Source organism: Xenopus tropicalis, chromosome 7 (assembly GCF_000004195.4).
Source record: "Xenopus tropicalis strain Nigerian chromosome 7, UCB_Xtro_10.0, whole genome shotgun sequence".
Classification (NCBI taxonomy): domain Eukaryota; kingdom Metazoa; phylum Chordata; class Amphibia; order Anura; family Pipidae; genus Xenopus; species Xenopus tropicalis.
The window spans coordinates 103,125,270-103,144,395 of record NC_030683.2 but is presented as its reverse complement, the minus strand read 5'-3'; the positions used below and the strand labels follow the sequence as shown (position 1 = coordinate 103,144,395).

General features: G+C 38.1%; 1 protein-coding gene across 1 annotated transcript; it reads right to left on the bottom strand.

The window, feature by feature from the left end:
- Positions 1 to 4,273: 4,273 nt before the first annotated feature.
- On the bottom strand, positions 4,274 to 19,126 carry il4i1 (interleukin 4 induced 1). Its single transcript, XM_031906631.1, has 8 exons — positions 18,994 to 19,126; positions 15,825 to 15,891; positions 13,575 to 13,783; positions 12,595 to 12,707; positions 11,949 to 12,150; positions 10,388 to 10,462; positions 7,051 to 7,187; positions 4,274 to 5,864 (listed from the first exon to the last, which is right to left on the bottom strand). The coding sequence occupies exons 2-8, from the start codon at positions 15,835 to 15,837 to the stop codon at positions 5,111 to 5,113; spliced, it is 1,503 nt and encodes a 500-aa protein (XP_031762491.1). The 5' UTR covers positions 15,838 to 15,891; positions 18,994 to 19,126; the 3' UTR covers positions 4,274 to 5,110.

The following is a 19,126-nucleotide window of genomic DNA, read 5'->3' as shown; positions in this document are numbered from 1 at the left end:
CTAGGAATAACTTTAAAGGTGAGGTGAAAAGTGCACAAAAACACGGTTGCCCCTGTTTTCTAAAACTTTTCACCTTGCCCAAACTTTTCTAAATTTTCCATGTCATCAAGAATTGTTGCACAGACTGACTAGTTTTGTAATGGCTTTATTACTGTCTATATTATCCTTATGTGCAGCAATTTGAGCTCTGGTTATCTACAGGCTGATTAAGTAATGCTCCACAATAAAAGAGGAGTAATGAGTATATATCACACAGTGTTCATTGTCAATAAAGTATATTTATAACTCGAGAGAGATGTCCTTACTGTGTTCCCCAACGCTGTTATAATACAGGTATGGGACCCATTATCCAGAATGCTCGGCACCTGGGGATTTCCGGATAAGGGTTCTTTCCGTAATTCGGATCTGCTACCTTAAGTCTGCTAAAAAAATTATCTAAAAGTAATTAAGCCCAATAGGATTGTTTTGGCTCCAGTAAGGGTATATCTTGGTTGGAATCAAGTACAAGATACTGCTTTATTATTACAGAGAAAAAGGAAACCATTATTAAAAATGTGAATTATTTAATTAAAATGGAGTCTATGGGAGATGGCCTTTCCGTAATTCATAACTTTCTGGATAATGGGTTTCCGGATAAGGGGTCCAATACCTGTAGTAATATAGCTAGTACACTAAATATTTACAGGTATAGGTTACATGAAAGCCTAAGATCTCACATTCAGTAAGCCTTCTACGGTTTTCTACGTTGTCAGTTGTGCAGTGTGCTTATGTGTCATCTCATGGGGATATTTGCACTCTTGAGCAGCAGAATGTACACCGAGAATCTAATTTTACATTCAAATATATGAAAAGATTTACAATTATCCTTTTCTGAGAGCTGACAATAGCCTAGTGTGCACTAAGAGGAGAGGGGAACTCCACAATGCTCTGCTTGTATGTATACAGGTATAAATAATAATGCATACAATGCAGCCCATACATGGAGTGCAAGGCACAGAACACAAGTTACTAAGATGCAAGGGAGCCCTGCAGACATTAAGGGGATTGATTTATCAAAATGTGAGTTTAGAGTTTAATACATAAAAACTCACCCATGTTCTATTTATCCCTATGGATTTTAAGATGTGTATTTATTTAATGGTTGAAAAATTAGAAATCACCCATTGATAAATACACTTCTTAAAATCCCACAGGAATTAAAAGAATGTAGGTGAGTTTTTCTGTAATAAGCACTAAACTCAGATTTTTAAAAATCTGTTCCTTAGGGCAGATTTATTCATTTTTGCACTATAGTGAGAAAATTATGCATAATCATGGCTAAATATGACTACTTTTTATCATGTTTTTTCCAATACAATATTCATATTTAAGAAAAATCTTGATTGCTTTACTCTCAAAAATGACCAAAAACAACAATTAGTTGGAATATTGAAGATTCAGCACACTTTCTATTAACTTCAATGTTAGTTTTAGGTGGTGAGACTCTTAACTAGCTGCTTATTAACACCTTATAGCTAAAATCATGCTGATACACACCTTACCTTCAAGAGATCCCTGATCCCATTCTGGTTATGATAAACAGATTATGCTAATTGGAGCAACATTCCAGGGTATTTATTCCAGGTAGATCTTTGTACAAGTCATTCTGAATTGAGAAGCCAGTCGGATGACTAGCGACATGTATTAAAGAAAAACACAGCAAGTCCAGTTGATTTGACTTATTAATACAGATATACCATGACTTGGATGAAGGAGAACCTTCAAAGAAAATGACTTACTAGTCTTATTTTATAACTGCTTGTATTTAACACAGCAGACTTATTTAACTTTTGTTGCTAAATGAAATGTGTTTTTATTTCTATTTTATACATGGAATAAAATGAAGGAAAGAACTGTTTGTTATTTATTATTTATAGAATTCCAATTATTCCTTTACATCCTGACATCCTTTTTCATCTGTTCACCTATTTTTATTCAAATAAAATAGATATTTAATCTTGTGGAAACTGGACAAAAGTAAATTATGTGTGCATTATTAAGGGGCAGATTTATCAAAATGTGAATTAAGAGCTTAATACAAAACTTACCCACGTTCTGTTCATTCCTATGGGATTTGTAAGAAGTGTATCTATCAAATGGCGAGTTCTAACTTTCACCCATTGATAAATATGCTTCTAAAAAAGCTATCAAATGTTACTAAGCCAAGTTGTGAAGTATTGCTTGCAATGTACATTGTTCAGCAAAATGGTTTTGAATGCACCCCTGGTTACCAAAGCAAGTTACATACAGTACGTGCACTGGGAACATCTTTCTCTTCCTCATTTTATAGCAGTTTTTTCTGAGATTTTCCTGCTCAGATGGAAAATGTGGCTGTCGCAAGGTGTCTCTGTAATACAGGGATTTTCCCTATATGGGGAATGAACTGGTAAAAGCCTGGTGGCTTTGTTTGAACATGGTATTCCCCATTTGTGGTCTGTATCCTAGGTTCCTGTTTTGAGAAAAGAATGCAGCGAGGAAGGACCAATGTGTTCTTTGACTAAATGCACTGGGTAAAGCAATGCAAAGTCACACTTATTACAGGCCAGTTTCAGAGAACATTTGTGTTCTAACCTACATACTTCTGCACAGTACTTGCAAAGATGCTTAGTTCTAATTTCTAACAGCCTATTTACTAGTTACCGCCAATTTTCCCTGTTCCATGTTGAACCAAGTAATTATTTACTGGGACACATAGGGGATGATTTACTAAAATTCATTTGTTTCTGGCCTTGAAAGTCTTATAAACTCGACATGGTATAAATTCAAATTAAACTCGATCTTTGCTGTAATTATCTTTGCTTTAATCATTTGTACAAAAACTTCAAGTTGACATTTCAGAATTCACTAATTTTTCAAGCTGAAAGTATCAAAAAAAGTTTTTCTAAGCAAATAAATTGTGAACTTTTTCTCAAAATTGCTTAGTATATGTGCCCCATAGTCCAACAATTTTAGTTTTTAGTTATACTCATATTTCCTTTATTTTACTCAAATCAGTAAGTTTGCCAGGCAAATTTTTAATTATTGGACAGCCTGTTTACAGTCAGATTTACACTGATGTACGCTTTTGGCTCATAGGAGCAAATATTTTAGGATAAGTACAGTGATATAATCTATATATAGCAATAGTCTAATTTTGTCACATTGATAGATTAGGAAGCAATCAGACTGATTCTAAAACCCCTTTCTCAATAACACTTTGATTTTCACTGCATAAAAACATGGTGACCAAATAGCTCTGTAACCACCTTGGGTTACAGCATGGGGTACATTTGACCCTCTTTCAAAGGGCCTTAGCTAAGTGGAAAAGTTTATATGGATGGTGTTGTTCAAATATACCTTCCACTGCCAAATGGAAAACTGAAAAGAAGGACACCAGGAGTTCTTTTGCAGCAAACTGGAAATAATACCTTTTATTGTCCAAGACAATAGCAATTCAGGGTTATCAATACTCACAAGTGCAGACAGAATGGCCCCTACAGCTCCAAAAAGGAGTTATTTTACACTAGTGCTACCAGAGTTTCTTTATCCCACTCACCCATCACTGTCATTCTCTGCCTGCCCTATGCTGCCTGTGTGTGCCCTACTCTGCTTGCCCTTAACTGCCTGTGTGTGCCATACTCTGCCTGCCCTATGCTGCCTGTGTGTGCCCTACTCTGCTTGCCCTTAACTGCCTGTGTGTGCCATACTCTGCCTGCCCTATGCTGCCTGTGTGTGCTTTAATCTACCTGCCCTACCCTGCCTGTGTGTGCCATACTCTGCCTGCCCTACCCTGCCTGTGTGTGCCATACTCTGCCTGCCCTATGCTACCTGTGTGTGCCATACTCTGCCTGCCCTATGCTGTCTGTGTGTGCCATACTCTGTCTGCCCTATGCTGCCTGTGTCTGTGTCATACACACAGGCAGCGTAGGTCAGGCAGTAGATACAGTGGCACAATGCTGGCACTGCTCCTACAGTCTTCTGAGGTGTGAACAGGTGAACAATACAGGGGGATTACAGCCTGAATCTGAGGTGTGAGCAATGCAGGGGCCAGTTAATCTACATAGTAACATAGTAACATAGTAAGTTGGGTTGAAAAAAGACATACGTCCATCAAATTCAACCATAATGCCTATATATAACCTGCCTAACTACTAGTTGATCCAGAGGAAGGCAAAAAACCCCATCTGAAGCCTCTCTAATTTGCTGCAGAGGGGAAAAAATTCCTTCCTGACTCCAAGATGATACCATTTAAAGTTTACACAAAGGTAAGCCGCTAGACAGGTGGGGGCCACACAATGGGGGGTCCGCCAGTTGGACAGCACTGCTCTAAGTCATAATAGGCGATTGGTAGCTATCCAGCCACTGCAAAATTCCATTCATTAAAGTTTTTGCTCAAGTAACCTACAAATGTTCTTTTGTCAGCTTCAAGTCTCAAAATAAAATGACCACTGTTTTAGGCATGAAACAGCAGCTGTATCTGGTATTTTGCAAGCCTGGGGAAGTGCTACATCAGACAAATAATGTTCTGCAGGAACTGTACAGTGGTAAGGAAAATGGCATTACTTATCAAGTTCACAAAGTAGCCCTCTTCTCCTCATTATGTTGAAGTATATCAGTAAAATAAATGGTAACTAATTGAAACACCCCAAGCTTGTGTTATCATTGGAACCATTGTGTATCAGAATCATAGGAACTCCCTAGGTCTGCAAATTATGAAACTAAAGTAGATCAGCAAATACAATACTAAAACAACTTGCGATTCTGTTGTGATTTTAGGAGCTGGCACCTGCGTGCTATATAAGGCAGACAATGTTATACAGACTTGTAAGCACATGAAGGTTAAACCCAACACAACTTGATACCCTTTACAATTGTTTGGGAATGTGAAGAATTTGTGACAAGAGAAGGCCACTAATAAAATGGTCTTCTTATTTAAGGAGGTATAGTACCTTCTCATATTCTCCATAGGTTACTATAACCGGTGGAAAATCAGCGCATTGTACTACATTACTATTTTCTGTTTATGCTTGATATGCTCTGAAGAATGTAAAAGAGGGCATAAGAAAAACTTAGTCTGTCAAGTGTTTCCTTATCAAGTTTCATGGATTCTCTTAACAGCTCTTAAAGCAGTTTTTATTGATGTTTCTATCCATCCATGAGGATAAGCCACATGTTCTCCTGCAAAATAAATCCTTCCCTCATTATAAGAAAGCTCTGCTGCATAATCTGACATTTGATAAGGAGTGAAAGCTGCAAAGGCCCCAAGACTGTATGGGTCAGTGCTCCATTTCTTCACAATCCCAGATCCATCCCAGTGTTGAAAAACGTGATCACCATGGATCCTAGCAAGACCATTTAAAGCTGCCTTCATGCACTCTTCATCACTTAAACCAACAAATAGCATGGCTTCATCTGACCAAGTGTAAGAAGCCAAGATCACTCCACCAGTCATATTTTCAAACTCATGGCTGAGGTAGTAGATGAATCGAGAGGGGTTATCTGTTATTGACTTGCCTCCAAAAATTCCTTCTTGCTCCCAAAAACGAACACGGAAACTTAAATATATCTTTGTAGAACCAGAATAATGAATGTTCTTGATAGCTTCAAACTTATTTGTTGATAGTGGTGGTTGGAACTCAACCATCTGGAGAGCTTTGGCAGTTGGAGTGAGGAGTGTGTAGTCAGCACTGATATTACGCTGTTTATGTTGATGCCAAAAAAATACAGACACCCCATCTTCACTTTGTGACACTTTCTCCACCCTTGAATCCAAATAAAGAGGGCTAAAAAGCTGTTGGGAGAATGCTCTTGGGAGATGGTCAAACCCTCCAACAATCTCGTTGTACCTATATAAAAGTTTACATTAGTATTGTAAATATATGTATGCATTAATACTGTATGTATGTGTGTATGAAGTTTAAAAATATTTTAATAAAGTCCAGGACAATTTGGCAGTGGCAAACACATCCCAGGTTTTCACTGGCAGACATTAGGCAGTTAATTGCATTAACTTTCACCTATATCCCTCACTTTTCCCTTTTCTCACTGTAAGTTTCTCCCCACCTTCTCTACAAACAATTTAAAGACTTTGCTTAACCTCACCATATTTTTCATCATCTATTCTCTTTTTAACCACTACTTCCCCCGCCCCCTTTATTATGGTGGTTGATGACACACAGTTAAATATCCCAAAAGATTAGTTTAACCCTCATTGTTTTTTAACATTTAGCAACATCAGCCTTCACTCTTTTAATAAACAGAACACCTTAAACCAAATAAAAGGAGGCTATCATGACCATAGTCATTGAATACACCTCTATGATATGCAATATATGTAAAATGCACAAAAGAACATTAGAAAGTAGGTCATTTGTATGTATTGCTATTTAACATTTCTGAGAATCAACTGTCACAGTGCAACAAATCGGCAAATAACTTTGATCTGTGTACTGAAATGATAAAATGAAGAAAATAAATCTTGTATTGGTGGTTTATGGACTACTGTCCCAAAATTAATCAATGTTGGTAAATTAGTCTGAGTAATTTTCATTATATATACATATATTTTTATATATAAATGTAACCTTACAGTAGTAAAAAGGACAGATTAAACAGAGTAGACATTGTTGAACATATTTTAGATTGCAAGCTATTATGGGAAGGGCCACTTCACCACTTGTATTGGTTGTATTTTTGCATGTAAACTGTATGTTTAGGGTATACACCCATTTATTTCCAGCATTGCAAAATATGTTGGCACTTTATAAACACATGTTAATAATATTAATTAAATCTATGAGAGATCTCCAACCTGTAGCCCTCCAGCTTTTGTTGAGATTATTGTAATGCCAGGGGGCCCTGATAACTATTTCATTTTTAATTTTCTTTACTTTATATGAGCAGGTATAAGTTGATTAGCCATTACTTACAATTAGCTTTACCTAAAGCATGTGTTTATGCAGGTTACTAAATTTTGGCCCACCCTATGGAAGGCGGTATATCAGTTAACAAGGTAAAATTTTTGCTGCTTACTTGACAATGTCACTGATGTCATATTGAATTTGCAGCATTTCAGGGAATGACAGAAACATAAAGCTGTGCATGTTCAGCAAATCTCCAATCATTCTGACAGCTTCACTGCTCAGATTAGATTTCTTAAGGAAGTATTCCTGTGTGATAAGAACAAGTTAATTATGGAGGCCCATAAACAAAAACTACAAATGAGTTAAAGAGATATATGAAAATATACTTTTATAACATTTTATTAATTGCTGTAAAATGTAGCATTATATTAATATACATGTGTAAAGTGTTCTTGAAAGCATTTTGAAATGTCTTCAATGAGCAACGTTTTCATGCAGCTTAATATTGAATATTCCACACACCACAGTCCACACAAAACAATTTGATGATTAGGGTAGTCCTAAGAGGGATCCTGTAGGGTGTCATTAGTTTCAACAAAATGTGCCATAACACGATTTAATACCTTAAGGCAGTGCTGTCCAACTTTTGTGGTACCGAGAGGGTGGAGGGATGATAATGGAAGCCAGTTTTGACCACTCCCTTTTTTTCAAACCACACCCATGTTATCACAAGAGCTTTTAAGACTATATCCACCTTAATGGTAGTAGCACACAAAAAAAATACGAATAACTGGTGCTCGCTACAGGGATATCACCCTTCACTCACAGCTAAAAGAAGTTTATTATGTCATATTAAGATATATCCATAAATCCATATGGCTCCTCCTCCACTGTGGATAGCACAGCAACCCTCAACATATAATTAAACACGTTAGAGACCCCCAAACAACTATTTCCAAATGCTAATAAACTCCCAGAACAAACCTATGTCACATTCACCTCCAACAGGTAGCATAGGACAGGCAGAGTATGGCACACACAGGCAGCATAGGGCAGGCAGAGTATGACACACACAGGCAGCATAGGGCAGGCAGAGTATGGCACACACAGGCAGTATAGAGCAGGCAGAGTATGGAACACACATATTGCATAGGGCAGGCAGAGTATGGCACATGCAGGCAGTATAGGGCAGGCAGAGTATGGCACACACAGGTAGCATACAGCAGGTAGAGTATGGCACACACAGGCAGCATAGGACAGGCAGAGTATGGCACACACAGGTAGCATAGGGCAGGCAGAGTATGGCACACACAGGCAGCATAGGGCAGGCAGAGTATGGCACACACAGGCAGCATAGGGCAGGCAGAGTATGGCACACACAGGAAGCATAGGACAGGTAGAGTATGGCACACGCAGGCAGTATAGGGCAGGCAGAGCATGGCACACACAGGTAGCATAGGGCAGGCAGAGTATGGCACACACAGGCAGCATAAAAATAAAAGCACTTTTTTTGCAGAAATTTTGCATTTTGTCTCGTGCTCCCCCCTAAATATATTTTTTCAATTGGACATTGGCTGAGAGTGCGGCTCTATTGCTGGGGGTTTTGATGCATGAGGTCTGGAAGGCTGGGCGCACAGGACCTATCTAGTCTAGTACACTCAGGCAGCATAGGGAAGGCAGAGTATGGCACACACAGGCAGCATAGGTCAGGCAGTAGGAAAAGAGACAGGGAAACCATATCATAACTATGTAAGTAACTGATTATGATCACTCCAACATGAACAGTTTGTTCTGTACTGTGTACTATGCGGAGTGACACAATGCCGGCACTGCTCCTACAGTCTGTCTGTGGTGTCAACAGATGAACAATGCAGGTGCCTTCAGTATGAGATCTTACAGGTGTGAAACAATGCAGGGTCTTACAGCCTGGATCTAATGTGTGAATAATGCAAGGGCCAGTTAATCCCACTACTGATACCATTTAAAGCTTAGACAAAGGTAAGCAGTCACAGCAGACAGACAGATGGTGGGGCACACAAGGGGGACTGGATGCGGCCCGTGGGCTATCAATTGGACAGCACTGCCTTAAGGTATCAACCCTGAATTACCAAAATGTAATTCAAACTTGCTGATATTAATTCACTATTAATTCCATTTTCCAAACTGCCTACTCGGGCCTTCAAGACAGCTCCTCTTTGGATCTCATGCTCTTCCCCACCTCACTGCCCACTCACATATGTGTATTCATAGTAGGGTTGCTAGGGAATCATGAGAGTGAAAAGGAGCAGGCTCACAGGCAAAGATAAGCAATTTAAGCACACTGAATAAAATGTGAAGGTGTTTATTTATGCCAAAGACCAGGCAATGTTTCAGTCATCAGCCCTTACTCAAGTCTGTTCTGGCACAAATAAACACCTTCACATTTAGTCTGAATGCTGCAGCATGATTACTTTGGATCATAAAATGGTTACCTTGGTAGTAGGGGTAACCAGCTTGTATTCAACACTACAAAAAGCAGTTGGTATAGTTGAGCAGTTTATCCTTCATTTTTGCAAAGTGCAATTTTGAGCACAAGCACCATATATTAAAACACAATGCAGCATTTTTTGCCATGATTTCAGAGTACGGGATGTATTTATTAACAATGGAGACAAACATCACAAGTAATGTTGCTCATAGCAATGTTAATAAATAAGCCTCTAATTTGGGTAACCTAGGAGAAGGTACGGCTGATGCAACTGTAACTGATGCATCAAAATTAACAAAGTTGCGCTTGCACAATGGAACTGAAAGTGCTTGGTATAATTTCCAGCATTATATGTAAAGAGTGATGTATGTGCCCTATTCTTTTGAACAACTGTGTTGTGAACATTATCTCAGGTTGCTGTTGGAACCCTGGTGCTACCACCTGGTTTGGAGGTTGCAGTAGCTCAACCGTGCAAAATTTGGAACAAGCAGAGGGAGGATTGTCATCAAGCACAACTGTACAGAAGTTTAAGGAGCACATGCTGATGCAAGAACCTTTAATAAATGGCATTTTTTATGCAAATGACCCCCTAGATCTTTGTACAGTGCCAACCACAAGGTTACTTTGGAATACTTTGGTTGGATTGTTCTGTTGAATGTGATCGAGAGCCCAAAGGGATAGTCCTGTCTGTGAAGTTAAAGGACACAGCACTAGGTTGTTAATGATGTGCACTTTTGAAACATTTTTATGTTATGAAACCTGATGATATCTATATGTGTATACTGGTGACTAATGGTGTGTAATGGTGACACCTATAAACTTTGATCTGCACACCAAAAAAATGCACTTGAAATGAGCAAAGAGCAGGGTTAATACAGGTATTTTACTTCTTCTGGACAATAGTGACATTTTACATAAACAGAGTTAAAGATTTTAGGAGTCCCAAACCACATGATAAATGCAAGATAACAATACAGTGGAATGACTGACTGCAAGAAACTAGGAGCAAGAGTGAGAAATAATACACAATGTAAATTACCTTGACAGTGTAGGAATCATACATGTTCATTACTTTCTTGCAGCTGTAGTTGCTAGCCTTGAAGTCATCTAAAACCTATAAGACATTCAGTCACAAAGTGAAAGAGACTTAACATTTGCAGCTTTGAAAAGGAATAAATAGCTACAGTATTGTGTTTGGCTCATCTCCTGTACATAGTTAAGCCCATAGGAATTACTGTACCTATATCCCATCCAAAAGTTATAGGAAAATAAAAGCATGCACATCCTGGCTTTAAGTAGATTTTTTTTTATTTATTAACAAGTTTCTACAACTGTAAAGGCTGCATTATTTATTTGCAATACTGGTTTGACTGTGTGCTTCCAGAGCTGGCTTATTTATAGTGTGTATCAGTGCCTACAAAAGAGACTTGATCCATCTCTTTTTGGGCCAATTTTCTAATGCAGGGTTCTAATGCAAGGTTCTGAATTGCACCAAAAAAAAAATTTCAGCAATTCGATTTTAATAAGTTAACTTCAAGTTTGAAACTGGAAGCTTGTTAGTAGATCATCCCCAGTAACCCTCTACCAACTTCTCATAAGGCTTGGTAGATTGGTAGCTGCTGCTTTTTATGCGCCTATATGGAACAATAAAAAATATCAAGTTATATGTAGCAGCTACCTGTTTCACTGTGTGACATTAGCTTTAGGAGAAGGACTGTCTATTTGAGTGTTTGCTAAATTTATAAATCATCTGAGAAAGTGATTGCTAAAAGCAAATGTAATAAAACACTGGCCAAAACATAAATGGGTTCAGGTGGATAAACTCAAGCTCATCAATTTTCTAGTCATAAAAACCAGGGCCTGCTTCTATTTTACTTGATATGGTAGTCTGAACTTTATAAGCTTTTGACAGCCAGTGTAGCCACAAGCAGGATGCATAAACAGGCAGCAAGAAAGATATAAAGAAAGATATAAATATATATAGATATACTGTATATACAATGTACCTCCTGTTATAAAATATAAGGATATAAAGGAGCGAAGCTGAAGTGTGCTTTTATACAGGTCGTTGAACTCCAAGGTGCCTTCTGATATCGTATTTTACAACAGTGGGTACATTATTTATATTACACAGTTATTTGACAGGCATCACTAAGCTCCATTTATACAGATATAATATATTATATATTAAGATATTCATAGGTCTTGTGTGTACATATTTTTTCCCATTCGGATTTTTATCGCTAAAAGTTGAGGGGGAAAAACAAGTTGCAACTTTTTCGAGATATAGAATATATCTTCGAGTATAGAATTGAATGGCAGATGTCCCTTCCCTTTTTCTGGAAGAAGACAAGTTGAAAAACATGGAGTCTTGTGGACTTTTCTTGCACAGACTTTTTCATTTCAGACTTTTTAGTAAATGTAAGACATTCATAGAAACAAGTATTTGAATTTTTAAAAATAAAAAAATGAGAAATGTTAGACTTTTAGTAAATGTGCCCTATGTGTGTCATCCAGAAAAAAAAGAGGAGTTCTGGTGTAATGGGAACTAAAAGGGAAAAAAGAAACAAGGCTGATCATATTTATGGGAAGATGATTACCTGAGCCAAACTTTCTTGAAAAAGCTCATCAGGGGATTTTCCTTTTTCAGAGTCTTTCACCTTGTAAGCCAACAGGTCAGGATTGTCTCTTACAGCGTAGGTTCTCTTTACAATGTTATTTACAGCAAACCATGTATTTGCATTGTACTCAACAAACTCAGAGACGGAAAGGTTGAACTTCTTTATGTATGTCATGACAATCCTAGGAAATATTTAGTAATTTTGATTGTTTTATAAATGTATTATAAAGGCTAACATAAATACGTTATGACCAGAGATCTTTCAATATATCTAAATGAAATCAATGAATATGGCTCAAACAACTATAGTCATTCAATATACATAACATAATAGTGCAAAACTACTGCAGCAGTCAAAAACACTACACCAGCTTGCTTTCCTTCCATTTTAATGCCTATGGCAAACACTAGCACTAGCATTCACTCCAGTCCAGTGCTCCCAAGAGCAATTACCTGGCTAGTTGTACCTACCTGGATTAAATGTTTTAATACCTTATAACTCTAGGAATATGCCACAGCTCCATACCTAACACCACTGCCTCTATTTTTAAATAATTATATTACAAATCTAAAGACTTTCCTGCTCTGCTGCTACCACTACACACTTTCACTTGAATGAGACTTACTGATGATAAGTAGGAATCCTCATTGCTCCTAATTCTGCATACCATCCAGCTTCTTTATTCCTATAAGTAAGTATTCGTCCTCCTATACGGCTACTGGCTTCCAGTAATATGACCTGTTCCGCAAAACATAAGAGAAAAGATATTTTTGTTCAGACTGTATTGTTCTGCTTTACTTGCTGCCTGCCTGAAATGTACTATAAAGCATTATTTTTTAGGATGTTCCTAAGTAAAAAAAGATTGTGTCCTAAGCAAGACTTTGCTATAAATGGCCATTATATAAAGTTATTTAGGTAAATAAACTCTCAAGGAAAATTGTAAAATGCTTGTAGTAAATTGCAGTACTCACACTTTCTAAGCTATAATGACACTTTAAAAAAAATACATATTTTATTGTAAGACAATTTGCAATCAGTCATTTTATTTTATTCAAACTTTGAGTTAACATTTTGTGCTGCAACATTTTAGTTTGGTACTTCAACTGTTATTTGGTTGTTATGGTCCCAACTGCCTTTCATACTAGACAGGAAATACTAATAATGATAACAATAATAATAATATGTCAGCCTCACAGTGAATCTGCTTTCATTTTGTCAATTGCTGGTCACCCTAGAACCATGCAGAGAGATGCAGCATACAAAGGCAATTCAACCAATTTAAAGTTGAATGCATAGTATGCTGGTGGCTTGTACATTTACAGGAATAAAGTGGAAGGAAAAACAAAGGCATTTTAACACAGTGTTTTCTCCGCTATTAACACATTTGCTTTAATGATTCTTGTCCACTTTTAAAATAGAGTACACAATGGTGTTGCTGCCTGGTATATATTCATTAACGATTTGGTTTTTTTTCCATTAATAAAAAATAGTTGTATATTCAAACATATATTTATTACAATTTATTAATTAAATGAAATAAACTGTGTTTTGGAAAATGGGCTAGGATAGTCTAGATCAACTCTACACCATTAGTTACAATCTTACCTTGTGCCCTGCATCTTCTAAAACCTTTGCTGCAGTTAACCCAGCAATTCCGGCTCCAACAATCACTACACGTTTAGGGTTTGAAGTCTTCTTGAGACCTCGCTTTGCTATTTTTAGCAAACTGTTGTAGTCTTTATCTTGGAAACATTTTGCCAGGGGATTATCTCTTGGAAATGCAGTCACCCAAAGAAAGTAAGTTGCAATCAGTACTAGAAAAATGAAAAGATATCTTTAGTTTATGTTTTTAAATTAAAGGACACCTATCAACCAAAATTTGTTTCTTTTACCAGCGCTGCAGGTTATTACAGCCTACACTCCAGTTAGGGGAAAATTGTTCTTTTTCAAAAGAAATACACATACATTTTATACCATGAGAAGTAGTGCTACCAGAGATACCTTAGTTTTCCACAAATTGCATATTTTAAAAATGTTGAGGAAATGTATCTTAGTTATTCTGCTAAATAGTCTTCCTAAGCACATGAAATCAAACATTTTAACAATCATTTTAACAATAAAATAGTAGGGGTTATTTACTTTTCTCCGGGCACAAGTGCTGGCACTCTATGGAAAGCAAAATGACATAAAGAATATTTATTATAGTGTTTAAGCCAACCCGACATCACCGGTGATGTTGTCCATAGCAACCAATTAGCATATAAATTTGTATGCATGTGGCTATAAGGCATCGGTCACAATTCAGTGAGGTGCTATTACAATTCTGAGTCACTTGACACAGGTCACAGTTGGAACCTTCCATGGGGACCAACAAAGTGAACATGTGAAAAAATAGTTTCTATAAATGAAGCCATATAGAAGCTAGTAGTCATGGTACTTTATTGTCAACAACCTCCCACAAACCAGAAAGTAAAAAGTGAGTGTGAGATTGGGACTTTTTGTCTGCTTACAAACAACCTTGTAGATGTGAGTTGCCCATTACACTGGGTTCAATATCCTTTAGTGGAGTGGTCATCATTATTGTTTTTACTTTACTCTCTGCCTTACCCCTCAATATGTGTCCTGTTTCCACATGGTGTCATAATTCTAGTTACAATGGATTGGTGCTATATATGGTTGTGTAATGCCAATACAGGTTGCCTAAACTATAGGGCTAGTCCCCTCTTGACTACACAGTCTACGAACCACCATAATTCTGTGGTCTCAGCAGGCACTCTATTGTGCTACTTTGTACTTTTATTGCTATGTACATATCATTCTGTTTGTTCGTGCAGCATACTCGTGAGTAGCGACTAGCACGTTTGCAAGCGTAGTCCCTTTTGCATACAGCACTTATTTATATAACACTGATCTAATTTCCTAAATATTTAAATATACAGTTTAGCCATTTTAATGTCTTTAGCAGAGTTGGACTGGGTACCCGGGGACCCCCAGGTACCTGACTCAAGGTCCCACCACCGCTCCCCGCTCGGCCCCCTCCATTGGCGCTCCTGTGCTGCTTACTGTTAAAAAAACGGTGCTTGTTCATTCCACTTTCGAACACACATCCATCTTTATTTTTTTACAGCAAGTAAGCAGTGAAGTGGGGTGCAGACAGTTGGCAGGTCCCACCAGGTTTTTTCTCTGTAGCCCGGTGGGCCAGTCCAACCCTGGTCTTTAGGGTTTATGGTAAATATTATGTCTTATTACTTTCATAGTTACATAGTTACATAGGGTTGAAAAAAGACCAGAGTCCATCAAGTTCAACCCATCCAAGTAAACCCAGCACACACAACCCACACCTACCAATCTATACACTCACATACATACACTATATATACAACCACTAATACTAACTGTAGATATTAGTATCACAATAGCCTTGGATATTCTGATTGTTCAAGAACTCATCCAGGCCCCTCTTATAGGCATTAACAGAATCTGCCATTACCACATCACTAGGAAGGGCATTCCCCAACCTCACTGCCCTCACCATGAAAAACCACCTACGCTGCTTCAAATGGAAGCTCCGTTCCTCTAATCTAAAGGGGTGGCCTCTGGTGCATTCAGCAATTGAGTCACGCTGTTTTTCAAACACATGCAGTCTTATACCTTTGTACAGTCATGTTTTACTTCCTGGGTCATGTGAGGTTGTTAACACTGGTTAACATGAATACAAGCCTCTGTCTGGCACTTTTTTTGTACTTTGTGTAATTAAGGATAAGGTCACTTGCAGCTTTTTCAAACAAAAAGGCCACTTCAGATTTAAATCGTGACTAACAGTAAAGAGAAAAATACTTATTAATGGACTCTTACATAGTGTTTTCATCTTCAGATGTTCTTCTGCTCTTTTTTGGAATACAGGTTGAATTTAAACTGCCACCTTTAAAAGACAAGAAAATAAGATATCAGTAAGCGAAGATTGTACTTTGAATGAAGAATGTACTTTGATTCTAAAAAAATGTTCTTATGTCTTTTCCATAGGTGTGGGGGGTTCTTAACTCCTCTCTGAAGCCTGCCACTCAAACAGGGCAACAGTAAGTGCCCAAAGTCCCCATAATTGTATAATTGTGTTTAAAACACCACTATCTGCAAATTCTGTGTCCCTGCCCTTATAGCACTGCACACTTCTCTGCCTGGCTGTAGCCTGAAACTTGTTACATGTATCTTTTCTGAGCCTCAGTCAGTCACATGATGTGTGTATATGTGTATGAGTAAGAAGAGCTGTTTTAGAAAATGGCTTCTTCAGATTGAGGGGTGGCTAAATGTGCTTGTTTCTATGTATAATTGTGTTTGTGTTAGTGAGAAAGACTGAGTGTGAGTCTGCTTGCATTCCTGTGTGTGCATTACTGTGTAGTAGTAGGGGGCCAGGGGCGGAATGGCTACCTGTGGCTGCTGCACCAAGGAAACCCATCATATCCCAGTCTGAGCCCCTCTGTATTTATCCTGTTAGGAGAAGGTATGTTTTATTGTTTGTATATCACTCTTCATAATGTCTCTATCAATTCTGCTCTGAAGAAATCCCAGTACTCCTCCCATTATAAATCATTTAATAATTATATATATATATTTATATATTTAATTATAAAAGAGTAGCAGTATAAAATAGTAGCAGTGACTGTTTGCTTTTGGGCAAATGTTTTTAAAATAGATTTATTTAAGGCGCTGACATTTTAAAAAACAAAATTTACCTCGCTATTATGTGTTATTTTAAAAAGTGATTGTTGTAGTTTAACTGCAGCCAGGGCACAGTGTATTGGATGATTTGAGGGCCATCTCTCTGTGTAACTGAATCAAGCTGTTCAGTACAGTTAAGTTTATATTTCGATTTTACCCTAAAGCTGGTGCTTTGTGAGAACAGCTGAGGCATGGGTGCAGGCAATGTAATGTGAACATAATGTGCCCACATACTATCACATATTATTTTGTTATGTATAGTGCAACACATTCTCATGATTTAAACCCCCTATTAAACAGCCCCCCTAATTACACAGATATTTAAATGAGAACTATACCTCCGGGCTATAAAAGCCCCTTAAATAGCACTGCCTTGACCCCCCTCACCTCTCCCTTATCGCATAGTTTCTAACTTTTAAAACTGTCCCTATCGCTAACCCCAAGCTAAAAGAGCAAAGTAGCGCAGCTGAGTACCTGGCCGACATATATTTCCTGCAAGTGAACAGTCTTTGGGTCTCTCCGCCGATACGGACCCTGCTTGCGCAGTTGGAGGTAGCGGGAAATCTGCTTAAACTGCTCATGCGCAAGCAGGGTCCGTATCAGCTGTGAGACCCAAAAACTGTTCAGTTGCAAAGAAGATGTCGGCCAGGTACACAGCTGCGCTACGCTGCTCTTTTAGCTTGGGGTTAGCAATAGTTAGACAAGTTAGAAACTATGCGATAAGGGAGAGGTGAGAGGGGTCAAGGCAGTGCTAGTTACGGGGGCTTTTATACCCGGGGGGTATAGTTCTCTTTTAAGCTGTGAGCAACTTTCTGGGCTTTGCAAGTAGATTAATTTCCTACAAACCTGCCATTCCCTTAGCACTGTAAAAAAGAGATTGCTTTTGGTTAATGATTTTGGCCCCCTCCCTAAATGCATGTGCTCCTTTTCCCCTTTTCTCAGCCCCCCCCCCCCCCTTTTTTTTAGTCGTTACTGTGCTTTTGTCCTTTTTTTCTTACACTGCTCTATTTTTACCACTTTTTTTTCAGGAAATTGTGAAAAGGAACAGAAGGGCTAATGCTTAAATGACATTTCCTCTATTGCCCTAGTGTTGATACCACTAAGTAAAATATTACCTATACTTTCCTATATTAATTTTATTTACTGTAATGATTTGTTCCACAATGTTATATATAGTTTTATCATTACAACAAAATGCCCAGTCTGTAAACTATTACTATACTATATTATGTGTGAAAATGGATGCACCAGAGTTTAGGCACTCTCTAAAGGGTAAGTTCACCTTCAAATTAACTCTAAGTATTTGATAGACTGAGACGATTCTTTGCAACTTTTCAATTTTTTTTTTGTTTTTGGATTATTTTCCTTTATCTTCTGACTTTTTCCAGCTTTCAAATTGTGGTCACTGACCCCAGAAGGCAAAAATCTATTGCTCTGAGAGGCTACAATTGTATTGTTATTGTTACTTTTTATTATTTATTTATGTATTCAGGCCCACTCCTACTAATATACCAGTCTCTCTTTCAAACTACTGTCTCGTTGCTAGGTTAAATTGCACCCTACCAATCAGATAGCTGTTGACATTCCAAAATAGTAAGCTGCTGAGCAAAAAGCTAAATAGGTAAAAAAAAAAACATAAATAATAAGACATGGAGATCAGTTGCAACTTGTCTCAGAATATCACTCTCTACTTCATAATAAAAGTTAATTTAAAGATGAACCGTCTTTTTAAGGGTGAAGACAGATAGAGTTACTAGTAGCAGCTACTTGTTATGGCTACTAAAATAGACAATGCTGATCATTTACTGATAATTGTCCCAATATGCGTTTTAGCAGAGGCAATAGCTGTGACAAGTAGCTGCTACTAAGTAGCTCTGTGTGTCTTCACCCTAAGGGCTCTGGCACACGGGGGAGATTAGTCGCCCGCGATTAACTCCCTGTTCGCGGGCGACTAATCTCCCCGAGTTGCCTACCCCTGCCATCCCACCGGCGAACATGTAAGTCGCCGGCGGGATGGCAGACGCGACGGCGCGATTTCGCGCAAATCGCCGAAAAAGACTCGCGAGTCTTACTTACATGTTCGCCGGTGGGATGGCAGAGGTAGGCAACTCGGGGAGATTAGTCGCCCGCGAACAGGGAGTTTTATCGCGGGCGACTAATCTCCCCCGTGTGCCAGAGCCCTTAGGGTGAAGACACACAGAGCTACTTAACCTAAATCTAGTTTCTTCACCAAGTATTAATTGTTAAAAAAAAACAAACACAAAATTCTGTATAAGCTAATGACTTTAAAACATGTAATATAACTTACCACCTTCTCTCAGTCTTGGGACAAAATGACTGAGTGGTGTTCTCTAAAAGATCTCAGACTTCTCTGCTCTAGGCTCAAAGGAGTGCAAGAGATTTTATACCTTAGGTTTTGGTGATTTTCAGACTTTCGTTTC